The 14,782-nt window shown below is 33.4% G+C and overlaps 1 protein-coding gene across 4 annotated transcripts in view; it reads right to left on the bottom strand.

Moving 5' to 3' along the window:
• Dh31-R (Diuretic hormone 31 Receptor) overlaps nucleotides 1-14,782 on the bottom strand; it is an 89,647-nt gene that overhangs the window by 59,663 nt on the left and 15,202 nt on the right. For all 4 annotated transcript variants that reach the window (XM_066405157.1, XM_066405160.1, XM_066405164.1 and 1 more), the window contains exons 4-5: nucleotides 11,532-11,638; nucleotides 11,342-11,433 (exon numbers count right to left, since the gene is read on the bottom strand). In XM_066405157.1, the coding sequence (XP_066261254.1) occupies nucleotides 11,342-11,433; nucleotides 11,532-11,638 (199 nt within the window). The remainder of the gene's footprint in view (nucleotides 1-11,341; nucleotides 11,434-11,531; nucleotides 11,639-14,782) is intronic.

Raw genomic sequence — 14,782 nt, 5'->3', positions numbered from 1 at the left:
TTGTGTCCAAAATGCCTATTTCGCACACTGCTTAAATATATATTCGTTATTCGGATATCCTGAAAGATGCTGAATTTAAAGAGTTATTCAGCAACATTTCCGATAGGAGAAATATTTATTATGATGTTTGTATATGATAATACGTTCCTTTTTCATTATTATTATTATTATTGAAATTGTTTTTATTTTTTATTATTTACTTATTATTCTTTTCAATACTAAAATTACATAATTCCTGAACTGACTTGAAAAAAATAACCTGAATGGACCTGAATATATTGAAGTATACTCTAAAAATTCAAGGCTGAAACGAATAACAATTTCAAGTTAGCAAGTTAACGGAGATTAGAATTTACATAAACAAGGGCATTAATATGTATTTGGAGTAAAACTATTTTCACGTTTACGCGAGGCGTACCGCCAACGAGGCACGGTCATTTGCTTGTTAGTTTTATTAAATGAAGGTGCATTTCCTCATAATTTTCTATGAATATGGAATTAGCTTTCAGTATGATAATGGATTTTGAGGTTTTGCTTTTAAAACGAAATTTGGACCGGATTTAATTTCCCCTGGTAGCGAGTAGCACAATTTGAAATTGTTTTTCCGTCTGTACCATCTTAAAGAAGAAACGAAATAACTAAATATTATAATTCTCAATTTTTTATGTCCTGTCCTATTATAATATTCTTTAAGTTCTTACCCGATATTTTTGAACCTTTTGAACCATTTCACTGACGAGGCTTCAAACTATAGTGAGCCATAAAAGTATGAAACAAATTGATTTATAATGCAGGCAATGATTTTTGAAAATAATACTCAGGAACCAGCCTCTTTATTTTCGACTGCTCATTATCTAAAAAATAAATAAATTATATAGGGTGTACCAAAAATCAGATATGATATTTAAAACATTAGTGGTTGTATGAAAGACAATTCTTGCAAATTTTGAATACAGATTGAGGCATTAACTCGAGTTCAAACAAGAAGTCTCTAGAGCGCCGTGGAACCAAAAATTGATGTGTAAAGTACATTGAACAAAAACCTCCGAATCACTTAAAATTTTTTTTTTAATTTCAGCGTGTTCCATTTCTAAACCGAAATTTTTGCAAACGGATTTATCTCTTTTCTTCTTATTCAAGCTGATAATGACTCCCTTATTTTTCATGTTTTAAATAGCTAATTAAGCCCCATCAATTTCCTATTATGTTCTAAATTGCCCGAGGAATACCTTCGGGATCTTAACATTTATGTAAGGAAGAATTTTAATCGCGCTTTATTGGAAGGTGTTTGAAACTCAAGACAAGGAAAACAAGCTCGTATTTTTGTTGTTTTGCTGTAGACATACTTAACAGACCAGAAATTCCTTAAGAGAACATTTTCTCGAAAATTCACTCTTCAGCGAGGTATAAAATGTGTATAAGTTTCAAGCTTTAAGATCTAATTTTTAATCAATAAATTTTTCATTGATTTGAAAAGTATTACACAAATTTATATACATTTTTATAAAAAATCTCAGGGGTACAGTTTGTCAAACGTAAGAAGAGAATTGGAATTTTTGCTGATGTTGCGAAGATCAGATAGCGAACGGAACCGAGACCCTTGCCCAGCCACATTTCTTTTTTAACCTTTTCATCCCTGATTTTTTTTACACCAGAAAAAAAAATTTTTTATGCTACAACCCTACTTTTACGTCCCTTTTAATATCAAATGTATGAGAAACAGTTCTGACTCCTGTGGTTCTTGAAATTTGATTTTTTTTCTCATATTTGTTTATATGTGCATATAGACATTGCATGTAGAAATTTTTATAACTTACAATAGAGTGCGCATCAAGATTGAAAGGGTTAAAGCCAACCTATTTCGCTCCACAAATTCAGATTGTGTGAACTGGTTTCTAAGGCCTATCAAGTAGGTACGTCGAAATACGATAAGCTGCATTTCCTCCTACATCTGATGAGATGGAGCAATTAAGGTAGAAGTGATTAGGCAACTGTTAGTATTGGAAGCCTAAATTATGCTTTAATTCAAAAGGAAATAACTGAATTATAATAAAGGAACGCATCAAGAGGTATACAGGGCGTTTGTTTCTGGAGGTGAGCGATGGGAATCCCAGTAACCTTAAAAAATGGGAGGTCGGTCAAACTGGGGTAAAGTTGAGCAACTTGGAATTCAAGAATATGTTATTTTTAAATTTTTAAAAATTCGATGGTTTTCGGTGGTATTTGAAAAAAATTGAAGTTCAGGAAAAATGTTTATATTTTTTCGAACGAATACGAGGCAGGGTATTAATAAGATAATTCGAAATGATTGACAGTTCATCATTGCATTTTTCCCCTTCCACAATGTGGCGATGTCATATTTGAAAACTGACATTTCGATTCTCAACAATCATCATCATTTTTTTTATGGACACCATCTTGGATTTTCACATTTCTGACTTCATCTTTTTTTTCTGATTACGACGATGTATCACATGTTTAATATTGTAGATTGGTGCAAATATCAAAATTCCTCTTACGGTTATCGAGATCCTTATGATGGAATTGAGATACCCTGTATATCTCGCAAAAATGCATTACGCATCAAATAACTTCCTGAGAGGTTTACATCAAAAAATGTAATCACCAAAACTTGTAATCCGTTTGGATTAGATTTAATTCACTTAAAAAAACTGACTGGCTATTTTAGATGGAGCGGATGGTCTTAATAATAAATCTCTCCCTGAAAGGCCACTCTGGACCAAAGTTTGTTATTCATAACTTTATGCTCTCTGATCCGCAAGAGAATGCACAATTGGGCAAAAAAATATTAAATTGTTTCAATGTGACTTGCATTATAGTTCATGATTTATGACAATTTGGAGTCTAGATCCGGCATGGAAATATGACTTTAAATTCTTATGGAGCATTTAAAGAGCAAAGATCCACCAAGTCCCTCGAGCAAACACAGCTGAATTTCTCATTTCATGATGGAAGTTTGCCATTACGCGGACATAATTTGTTTCCATATTATTTATAGACGCTCTACAGAGAACAAGTTCCTTCTTGTACATGCGAATACATCTGCAAGGCTGGCACTGAAACCCCGAATGTAATACCTCTATCTAAATTCATGGACGTTGCAGTTTATCTTAGGTTAGGACTTTTTTGTATTATTAATGTTAATGGTATGCACAAGAACGGTCGGGTTAGATGGAACTAATGATTTATGACGCGTTATTTGCCAGCCTAGAGGAAAACCCATATCAGATTTCATATTAAATCAGGTTGCATTGGCAAATCGATGAATTTTAAATTGGATTTAATATGACTTATTGGGGTTTTAGAATACAAATTATAGTCCAGTAGATGAAGAATTTTTGGATGGGATTTTTGCGTCAAGAAAATGAGAGCGCATTTTTTATATGGAACAAAGGAATTTTCAGACCATAACTAATTTTTGGGGAATACTGATAAGTGTTTGCATTATAATTAATTTCTTACCTTCAAATTCAGGATGCAATACGTAGCAGCTTGAGTAAAATTATACCAAAACATTTCGCAAAACGCATATTTCATTCACGATGATTTCAATTTCTTTTTTTCCTGTATAAAGAACACGCTTTTTCCATCATAAAAAGCTCCTTTTTCTACTAGAATTTCCACACTATTAAGCCTCATGAAAAGAATAGTGAGTAAAATCATAATCAAAAATCTGTCGTTATCTGCCGGACTATTAAGCATTTGTTGAATGCTATCGGACACGGTACGTATCATTTTTCTCCATTTTCAGATCGATGGTTTATAAATTGGCACAACGCTGGACAGTGACATATAAATATGGTCCCAATTATCTATGAATACTAATCAATTATTTGATATACCTATCAAAATAACTAGCAGTACGTTCCTAACAAATTAGCCCAAGAGCAATTTTTTTTGGCTATGATGATTTTCATACGCAATAACGTTTCTAGTATAAACTGTATTCTGATGGACTTCCGAATTTTTGTGATGAACTCCTGGATTCTTGTGGTGGACCTCAGAAATCTTGCGTAGTACCCCGGACTCCTTGTGTACTAAACCCGCCAACGTCAAATCTGAATATGGCAAGAAATCTTTAATTGCAATTCCGTCTGAACGTAAAGTGGATTTTTTTCACTCATATGAAGAAAATAAGGTCAATTTTTTAATTAGGAGGTGAAAATACCGATAAAAATTTGCCGCAACAGTTGGTGATTATTTGTTTATACATATGTATAAACTGTAGAACCAGGAGACATTAAGGCTATTTAGCTCACGCATTTATAATGGAAAATAAGGTAAGGAAATGACTTTATATCATCACTGAAAGCTACACAGTTGTAACTAGTTCGTATTTAGTTCCCATAACCATTTAATAAAATTTATCGTAGCGATTACTAGAATATTTATAAGAGCATATATTCTTTCTTATAAACATGTCTTCTCCCAATTTATGCATTCGGCATAGAAACTACTTTAAACACCAAGCACTTTTAAACAATCTCTTGGCCATAAGCATTTAATAATGAACCGATATTCAACTTGTTGACTGAAGTTAAAAAGGGGTCCTATAGCATCGGAGAGAACAATGGGAGATCTGGGGAATATAAAGTCTTTATTCCCGTTAGCTATTTATATTACAGTTTGATATTTCAATAATTTATGACGCTATACTTTTTGGACATAATGGACAGTGACCGTGGATAAAGTATATTATTATAATGGCTATTTATGGCTATTATTCCCTCGAGAGGCTTGCGACCCTCGTCTGCTGCTCGGGACGTAAACGCTTGCTTCATGGAATAATAGCTATCACGAGAAGCTTGTATAATAATATAATTACTATTATATGACTGAACGGTATAATTCTGATTCCATCATATTCGTTTCTATTCTTGTGTATGTGTATTACGGCCGACAGGAAAATGTTTTATTTGTAAGTAATAAAATGTTTCTTTCGTTTTTCTTAGATGGGAGCTGTCTGATTTCTGACTGTCACTTATACTGCTTTACGCACATCTTCTGGAATATATACAGAAAAGAGTTTCATACTAAATCTTTTCTCCTACATGTTTCCTTAATATTTGCTTGGCATGCTTTTGAATGAACCATTTATTAATGTCATGCAACTTGCAACAATGTAAAATAACTGTATGATATTGATTGTGCTTGCAGGGTTTGTTTGAAAAATATCAAATTTTCCTTCTTGTTTTCATTACAATGCGGTTTTAATTAATAGAACAGTATACACCGTGGTTGTGGTTTATATCGTCTTTACAATCCTCCCCAAAAAAATAATAAAATGCCACTGGCACTTTTCGATGGGGTTCGTGTTCGATTGGAGGACCTTGGTCGTGTAGGCCCAATAAGGAGATCCTAGGCGTCAAGATCCAACATGAGGACCCCAGGTACCCAGGTAATAAATAGAAAATTATAGTACTTATGCTAGAAATGCTCTTGCTGTATTACTGCAGCGTAAGCAATTGCAGGTCAGAGGAATTATTTAAGCAATTTCCGAGATTGCGTTTGTTGGGCCGTTACTGGAAATTTTCTGGCTGAAGAAATAGTATTTTGTTTACTTAATTTCAAGTTAAACATACATATAAAACATTAATATAAAATGGACAAAATACAGAAGAATTTGTTATATAAATAAAATATTTCTTAATCTAATGTTACGACAAAGATCCGCTATCGCCCCTTATACTATAATGGTCGTTGAATCTTTTTTCCATGGCGTGCTCGAAAACTTTGTAGTATGATCGCAAATTTCGACATAACGATCTAAATAAGATACTTATTACACAATATTACGTACATAAGTATACTATAATCACGTGGAATTTTTGATAAATATCTGTGCGGAATGTTGGTTCTGCCAGGAGGGAATTAAAAATATTCCAGAGCATACCCCGTTGATGTATACCGAATGGAATATGGAGCAAGAGAGAACAAAAGTGAATGGATTGAGACTGGAGAGTGTGACAATAGGGAGAGAACTGACGGAGATTGAGAGGAAATGGATGGAGTTCAAAACTATAGTGAAGGACATTATGGAAAGGAAAGCCATGAAGGAAAAGAGGAGGAAATGGAATTAGAAAAGTTAACTGTGTGTTACCATCAGGCCTTATGCAGCAGATACTCGAACGGCTGGGTGTTTTTTTGCGGAAAAAAGAGTTTTTTGTGCCTAAAGAGGCACAAAAAAAGAATACTCCAATGAGCGATTCCTCCATTTAGAAAACTTTTCCGTAACTGTTACGGTATATTGTCATCAAAGCCTTAAAAAACATTCTATTAACAATAATTATTCTTTCTGTTTGTTTATAGCTATAAAATATACCCAAGCCGCAAGTAAATGGAAATAATATTTTGAATATAATATTTATTTAGTTCAATCTTAGATTTAATCAAAACCGTGAAACGATAAATAATTTGTTTTTTTGCTAATTATACATATTTCTTTTTTTTCGATGGTATAAAAAATTTATTTTTTCTGGTTGTTCCTGATTTTTTTATATTATGAGGCATAGATAATAGTGAGGACATTTTTAACACAGTTCAAATAAAATTTAGTAGGTATACAAATAATACCCATAATACACTCATTTCAAAAATACGATATTATCCCTAATTGCTCACTTCTTACAAGGTCATGAAACAGCAGAGACGCAATTTATTCCTTTAGATTCAATGGAAGTGTTCTTATCATCAAATCATTAAATTTGACTCAAATTTAAACCACCCTATTCAATAAGGGAATTTAAGCTCATCAGCGAACCCAAAAGGACCAAATAATAAAAGTAAAACATAGAAAATAATATCATATAAATCAATTTTTACCAAATCCTTTCCATAATGTTATTGCCAGGGAATTTGCGTCTGAAATGTGTCTCATGATCTCGCAAACGTAATTTAGCAATATCAAATTTCAGTAAACGTAATTTATTGAAGCTGGCTCTGGCTATCGGAAATCGAGGCTAATCCTATATAAAACAAACATTATGTTAGTCCCCTACTCTAATGAACTATTTGTCGCATAGCAAATAATAATGTAATTTGATGATACATATCAATGACGATTTAGGTTGTTGGCAGGTAGGTTTTCAACAAATTGTGCAATATTATTCAGTATTGCGATTCTGAAGGGTGCGTGTGGAGTATCAATAGTTGGTTTAGGCAGTTTGGATTAAAGTACTCTTTGATGTTACATTGGTGCAAATTTGCCCTTGTGTCTTGTAATGTACCCATATGTTATGCCTGTCGGATGACCCGAAGGAGAGTTGCTTCCAGAAGCCATGAGTCGCAAATTAAACACTAGAAAAAGTCACTTAATACCACTAACTTATTACTAAGAACGAATGTTATTAAGATTACACTAATTTATATTTACACGAATATTTACTGACTACCGTATATGGTGATAAATGTCTTATGCCAATGACCTCTTTAGACCAAAGGTAGACCGTATGTTAATCGAATCAAAGGATTAGATACATGACAATCCGGCGCCAGACCTCTCAATCTCAACTCTCGATAATTACTGCCCTTCCTTCCTGAATTTTCATTTTTTGGTCCCTTGGCCCCGTTTTGCCTTCCTTGCATGTTAAAAACAAGTGTGTCCCTTATTCCCGGGGTTCCTGGAAGTCATACCATACAGAATGATAATGAATGTTTTTGGTCGACAGAATAGCGAGAAAACCAGAACCCCGATCAATTACATAGGGTCCTACCAATGCAAAGAGTCTGTCTGCCTGTCTATTTAGGGGTATTCGCTAAATTTATGATGGCGTCGACATGCCTATGTACATCACTGTTAAAAAAATTCCAGCTTCATGTCGATTACTAAAATGCAGGATGTTCAATGAAAAAAAAACAATTTTCAGGTTAGTTCCAACTCTCCTTCTGCGTTGTCAGTATTGTCCCTGGTATCTTATCGCTAATGCACGTTTTTGCTTATATGTATATCTGCCGTCATATATACATAAACACCCTTTTTTGGGCACACTATTAGCACGTACAGTAGTTTAACCAATAAACTTTAGCTATAGTTAGGAGTGTTGTGGGTTATTTGTAAATGAAACAGTGTCTCTGAGATTGCAAACTGAGAGTGGTCCCCACGTGATTATCCAGTCTAGTACATAGTACATTGGTGGCCACTTGGAAAGCACCTCACTTAGGCCCTACAAGAGGGGGCCATCAACAGTAATTATTTTTCCCGTATGGTTGTAAACGAGATGATATTAATTGTTCAATCAATTCACAATGTTGGTTAACACTATTTATTAATTATTACTTATTATAACATTAGATCTAACATATGATATGTTCGAATCACTATAATGTAAGTACTTATAGCATTAGTGAGTGTAAATAAGATGTTGTGAGTGTCCGATCGCGATGTGTACCGTCCGAAAGTTCTTGGAGAAGAGAGCGAAAAAACGACTTGTCTCATCCCTTCGACCCTGTCGATGAAAGGATCGGGAGGGAGGTTTATTGGACTCGGCACTGGAAATTTTGGTCGTAAATCAAAAAGGGGGAACTCTTGTAATTAGACACACATCTGTCCTCAATTCACCTTCGTAACAATAGCGTGAATAGGATAACAATCGGTATCTTCAAAGAAACTATATGACGGTACGAAACTGGACGTGATATACTGTCTTGAACATCTTACGCTATCGTGGGAATATCAACCCCTACCAATAAACATTGCCGAAACAGAGATCACTGGATTGCAACCAAATTAAAGCATGTAACAGTAATTGTGTACCATTAATTATGGGACAAGTTATAAAAACACAACACTTTTTTAAAAGACTATAATGTACCCTTATACTACGCCTATATGCATCACAATTGTTTTGGTATCATACCAACCTAGATTTTAGTATTAATTATCCTCGAAAAGGGTTGCCCTTTATAGTAAAACTTTCATCTTTTTTCTTTGGAAGAACTAAAGTTCTAGTACGTCTACTTTGGGTTAAATCAGTATAATTACAAAACCCAAATAAAAGATCAATCTTGTTAGTCATCTATAAATGTTACGCTTAGGATATACAGCATGTAACATGGCATCACGAAGATATTTGAGGTGGAGATACTACTCTACAAAATAATTAAAATATGGTAACAGACTCATACTCAAAAACACGACATTTTCGATATGCAGGCTGATAAAATTTCACATTTTCTCTCATATTTTGCATTTGTCTCACTTATGACTTGAATGAAATTTTTGAAATTTTGTACATCTATTTTCTTTAAGACCCTCTACAACAAAATATCAAAATCGTCGCCATCATATACAAGGTGTTCAGTTTTTGGATCATATGCTATTTTATGGTTTGTATCTTTTTTTGAACAACTTGTATGATTTCTGATATCAAATTAATATTCTTTCTTCAATCTTTTAATTTTTGAACCTCTTTCAATATTTTCGTACCTGTCACCGTTTTCGTAGAATTTGCGAAAATACCTATCGATACAAATTAAAAATGTAAAGGACGAAAGAAAAGAAATCATCCGGCTCAGTTATCAACTATCTGAAACAATTCGTAACATTTAATAAAATTTCTTAAAATAAAGATAAATCTAAACGAAAACAAAATTATAAAAACTGTTGAAAATACCCTTTAAAAAATGTGAAATTTTGTCACCCTGTTTTACGAAAATGTTGCGTTTTAGGTATATTAGATATATTAGCATACCATAGCATAGCATATCATAAGTATATTAGCGATCGTTTAATTATTTTGTAGAGTACTATCGCTTCTTGAAGTATCTCCATGATGATATGTTACACTCTATTGATAATAAATTAGCCGATCATTGCCTCTTAGTTGTAGTACGCCTATGTATGTAAACCCTCAGGTTCACTACTTAAAAACTTTGTAAAACTTGTAAACTCTCTCTTGGTCGGATTGTTGCGTTGACGTGTACTTTGTTAACCGAGTTCTTCATTTTTTAAAATTTGATTGAGGTGCATTATTTAACACTGAAGTAAATTACTTCGAAAGTTGATCCCGAGTTTGCTGTTTCAAAATCCATTATAGCCACTAAAATCTGTGTAATAAACTATCACGACAACGTATTTTCCGGATTAATGTCCATACACGTTACGATATTATTAAAACTATTTTTTATTTTATGTTTGTTGAGTGGAACTTTAAAACCTTAGTAGAGTTTTTCTTTACTTTTTTTACACTATTTAATTCAGTTTATCTTCGAGCTACTGCTCATCAATTATCTTAATGAAGGATTTATCCCGTGTCCTTATATCAACACCAAAAATCCAATAATCGTCGGAAGCCTTCTTAAATATCGCATTTTGTATGAAGTAAAACGTAGTAAATGTGTTGTACCCAATTTATAAGAAATAACTTTAAAATGAATGCTGTTGATGAAATGAAACCCTGATAAGCCAGCTTCCTTTACAATACATGACTTTCCTGCAGATTTTTTTTCGGACACATAATTTTCAAATTTTAAATTACAACGTTTCTCATTTTATTAATTCTCTTGAAATTTCCTTAAAGCCATGACGGCCGTCTAAATGAAGTGGAGCTGCTTTGTCAGGGGCTTTCCATAAAATTTGTAAATATCTGAGCTTGTTTTTTCAAGCAAAAACTGTAGCTGAAACATAAATTTTAAATCACCTTTTATAAATTACCATCGTTATTTTTAGGGAAGCAAAGTCCACATTTTTTCGACCATAATTTTATTGCTTTGTCACATATATATGACCGTTTTTATACCCTTATTATTGTTAGCATGGGCCATTTGTGTGAATGAACTGTAAGGGGGTTTGCATTCAGTAAATGGCGTGTATTTATTATGACATGGTTAACGAGCAACAATATGAATTGCATGCACAAAAAGAGAACAAAAATGTCCATAAGACTTGCAATTCAAAAGTCGTATCGCAAAGCAGGTCATATATTAGAGATGCATAAAACATGCAACATGAAACATACAGTAAATACTGCTTAATGCTAAAGCAGCATTTTAGCATGCTGATTGAGCTGATTTTAATTCGTTTTAATACATTGTTTTAATCTTTACTTTTTTTACTTTTTTTCGGGCTAATTAAAATAAAATATTGTCACAAAAAATTATAATCAATATGTTAATACCCAGTAAGATAACTGACTTTCGAAAAATGCGTCTTTTTGAAAATTTTGTACAAAAATCTTCATTTATTTTATTTGAAAAATGTGAATCTCATACATTAAGGCGACTAGCTTTCACTCATCTTGAAGTACTATTAAAGTATGGACATAAAATAATTCAGAGCTCCTCTTTCCTCATAGAGTTCTCAGGAAAGACAAATGGTACTTACTTAAAATAAAACAGCAACGCTAAAGAAACTAGTAAAGCCACAAGGGATATGCCGTATCCGACAGAATGGATGCTGACGATTATCGTTCTGAACTGGAAAAGAAAATGCTATTTATATATGATCCATAAATCTCCTGCAAACAAGCCAATCTGGGTTTTAAGAAATATTATACTAGAATGTGTATGATTACCGATAAATCAGCAGTGTTCACGCACGTCGTGTAGTTTACCCACGTCTTATTGTACTCTTCGTGAAAGTACCATGTGCCATTGTCTTCACATTTGTAATATACTGTATCTGAAACAAAACGAAAATATTAATGTTTTATGAGAATGGCTTTCAAACTAAACGCATTTCATGTTGCACATGTTGAGGATTTTCACTCTTTACATAAAAGTCTGCATTTTTTTAAACTGATTACGTAAGCATTTACTTCATAGACATTGAAAGTTTTTAAAGTTTTTTTTTCTCAAAGGGTTAGGAAAAATAAAATATAATCAGAAATATTCGTATCCGGAGCGCAAGAAAAAATGCAATTAGAACACCTTCAACGATTTTTTCTACATTTAGTAATTTGTGGAAAATATGCTCCGTTTGAAGGAGGCGTAACCCAACAATATGTTATTAATTTGCAAACCTCTCAAAGTGTGACTAGCAAACTTTGTAATCGGTTTCGTGAAACAAATAATGTATGTGAAAAGCATTTGGGCCTGGCAAGACTAACAACTCCAATTCAAGATCATTTCATAATTTCTCAAGTCAGAAGAAACAGACTTTAAACAACATCCCAGTTTACAACTAAATTACCGCTTGCACATATAGCACAAAATAGTATTCAGACGGTTAGAAGGAGTTTGCATATATCCAATCTTCATGCTAGATGCCCACTCCGAGTTCCTCCTTGATCACGTGGAAATTGGAAAGCAAGAGTTGTGTTCTGAGAGGAACGTTCGAATTGGACAAATAAACAATAGAGGACGGTTTTGTTTTTCGGTGAATCTCCGTTTGGTATTCGTTCAGATTTAAGACGAACTAGAATACGGCGTGAATCTTGCATGGTAGGTGGTAGGTATCGTGGAGAAATAGTTATGGTTTGGGACGAGGTTAGCATTGGCGATAGAACTGATCTTATTTAGCGTGCGCTTTTAAAATGCTGTTAATTATAGTGATACGATTTTTCAGCCTATAATATTTCTTTATGCAGGACCAAGTTCATACTTATGCAAGATAATGATCGCATACCTCAAGCGAAGTTCAAAACTTCCTGACTGAAGAATCTATTGATGTTTTATCCTGGCCAACGCAGTCTCCGGACTTAAACCCCATTGAGCACATTTAGAATATGATTCAGAGACGTGTTCTGCACGACAATTTGGCTTTTAATACACCTGAATAGCTTATTTTATGCCTATAAAGAGCAGCAATTCATTAGAATAATATCGATGTGCTCATTATGAGTATGAGCAGATGATGCAGAGCCATATTAAACAGTGAGGGACTTACGCTGATCATTAATTTTTTTGTGTATTATTTATTAGATTTATGGTGAAATTTTAAATTTTAAGATTTTCATTTTTACAATAATTTAAGTTTATTTTTTAACATTTGTTAATGTTTAATTTTTCAGAACAATGAAATATAGGATATAACAAATGTATAGTATTTCATTGTGAAAATATACTAACTAATCAGTTTATGGAGTTTTCCGCAGTATTTTTAAGTTTATACATTTTCTATTGTAACTCACCGCAACGGAAGCATGATGCAACAACTTCAATGCGCAGCAACTTTTGTGAAACCAGCAAAAACTCATATTCGCCGACTTTCCAGATTAAACTTTTCATTGGATGGTATTATACTATGCAATTTAATAAGCGCCCTGGAGAGAACTGCAAAATTACTCAGTTTGCCTTAGAAATCGGATCTTTTAAAAAAGAGATCCGGATTGTTGTATTATTCATGCTTTTCCCTGTACATCCTTTCATTTAATTGCGTTAAATATTTCGATACTGTCTAAAGGCAGCCTCGTTTAGTTATTTCCCAAAGCATTTTAAAGATTTTAGCCTATTTATCTATCGTTGCACCGCAGCATCTTTAACTAAGTAAACAAAAATCTAATTTCCGTTTCAAGTCAGTTATTTATTTAAAAAAAAATCAGCATTTCAAAAACATCCAATCCCAAACGTATCGCTACTGACAAGTTCCTCCGATTATGGCCGGGAGATGTTCCATATGAATACTAATGGTGAGCATGCTAAATACTATATTTTTGAAAAGAACTTCTGATATCAAATTCAAATATTTTCCAAAAACAGACAAAACGAAATCCGACATTTTTCTGTTGGAAAAGAATATTTTTCCATCATCCACACCATGGATGAAAAGTAATCTTTTCGTCCACTCTTCCAGGAGCCCTTGAGAGCCATTAAAAGTTTGTTCGTTCCAGAATCCGAAAGGTAATTACTTCGGACGACATTGCTTTCTAATTGCTTTAATTTGATTTAAGACCTTACAGGTTGTAGGAGTTTTAAAGCGGTTCTGGAATTTTCGCGGAAATTACATGTCAGCGAACTATTAGAAATACTGAGATGAGATTTGTGACCTCCGCTCAGTGCACTTTATCCCTAATTTATGCAAATAGTCTCAATGTATTGTAATGCAAAGCTGGAACGTCTATGGAAAGCATATACACACCTATAACCACATTATGGCTTATACAGGAGGAAATTAATATTCATACCTAAGGTTTTACTTTCGATCTCGATAATAGAATGTCAAACTTCGACATTGTTTGGTCATTTAATAACTGACCACAAAATATAAGATTATAGTTTCACTGTCATCACCAAATTTGTGTGAGGTTTTAATGGAAAAAAACGCTTTTGACGCAGTTGAACTACATTGATTGCAGCCATGTGTTATATGAAGTTGATCATGTTTTGTGGTGGAAGTTATTTGAATAGGAAAGAACATAATACTAAGAACGTAGGGTGGTATAATAGGGGAATAGAAAAAAGGAAAGTATAATAAAACAGCCTTCAAAACCGGAGAGGATCGTAAGTAAACTGACGGAGGAGATGAACTATAAACCACAAATACCCACAAACAATACAAATATCGGATGTAAACATCTCTTGGTTTTTGTTAGACAATTTTCTCGAGACTTCTATTATATTATATATTTCAGACCGGTTAACCGACTCATAGACCTCTTCGATGGAGAAAAAGAAACACTAGAATGCTTCCGACACATCATCATTGGGAAAGCATTTGAGAAAGATTTACAGAATATCAAGAATATATTCAAGGCTTAGAGAAGTCATCTTCAAACTGAATTCGTAGATGTATAAGTAGTTTACGATGCAAAACTGGTATTAGGACTTGCGACGTATTGTTTTATCACGGATTAAAAGTTAGTTTAACAAACTGATGTTACGCCCA

The sequence above is a fragment of the Euwallacea similis genome, chromosome 2 (assembly GCF_039881205.1).
Source record: "Euwallacea similis isolate ESF13 chromosome 2, ESF131.1, whole genome shotgun sequence".
Taxonomy (NCBI): domain Eukaryota; kingdom Metazoa; phylum Arthropoda; class Insecta; order Coleoptera; family Curculionidae; genus Euwallacea; species Euwallacea similis.
This window is presented reverse-complemented; position numbering and strand designations above follow the sequence as displayed.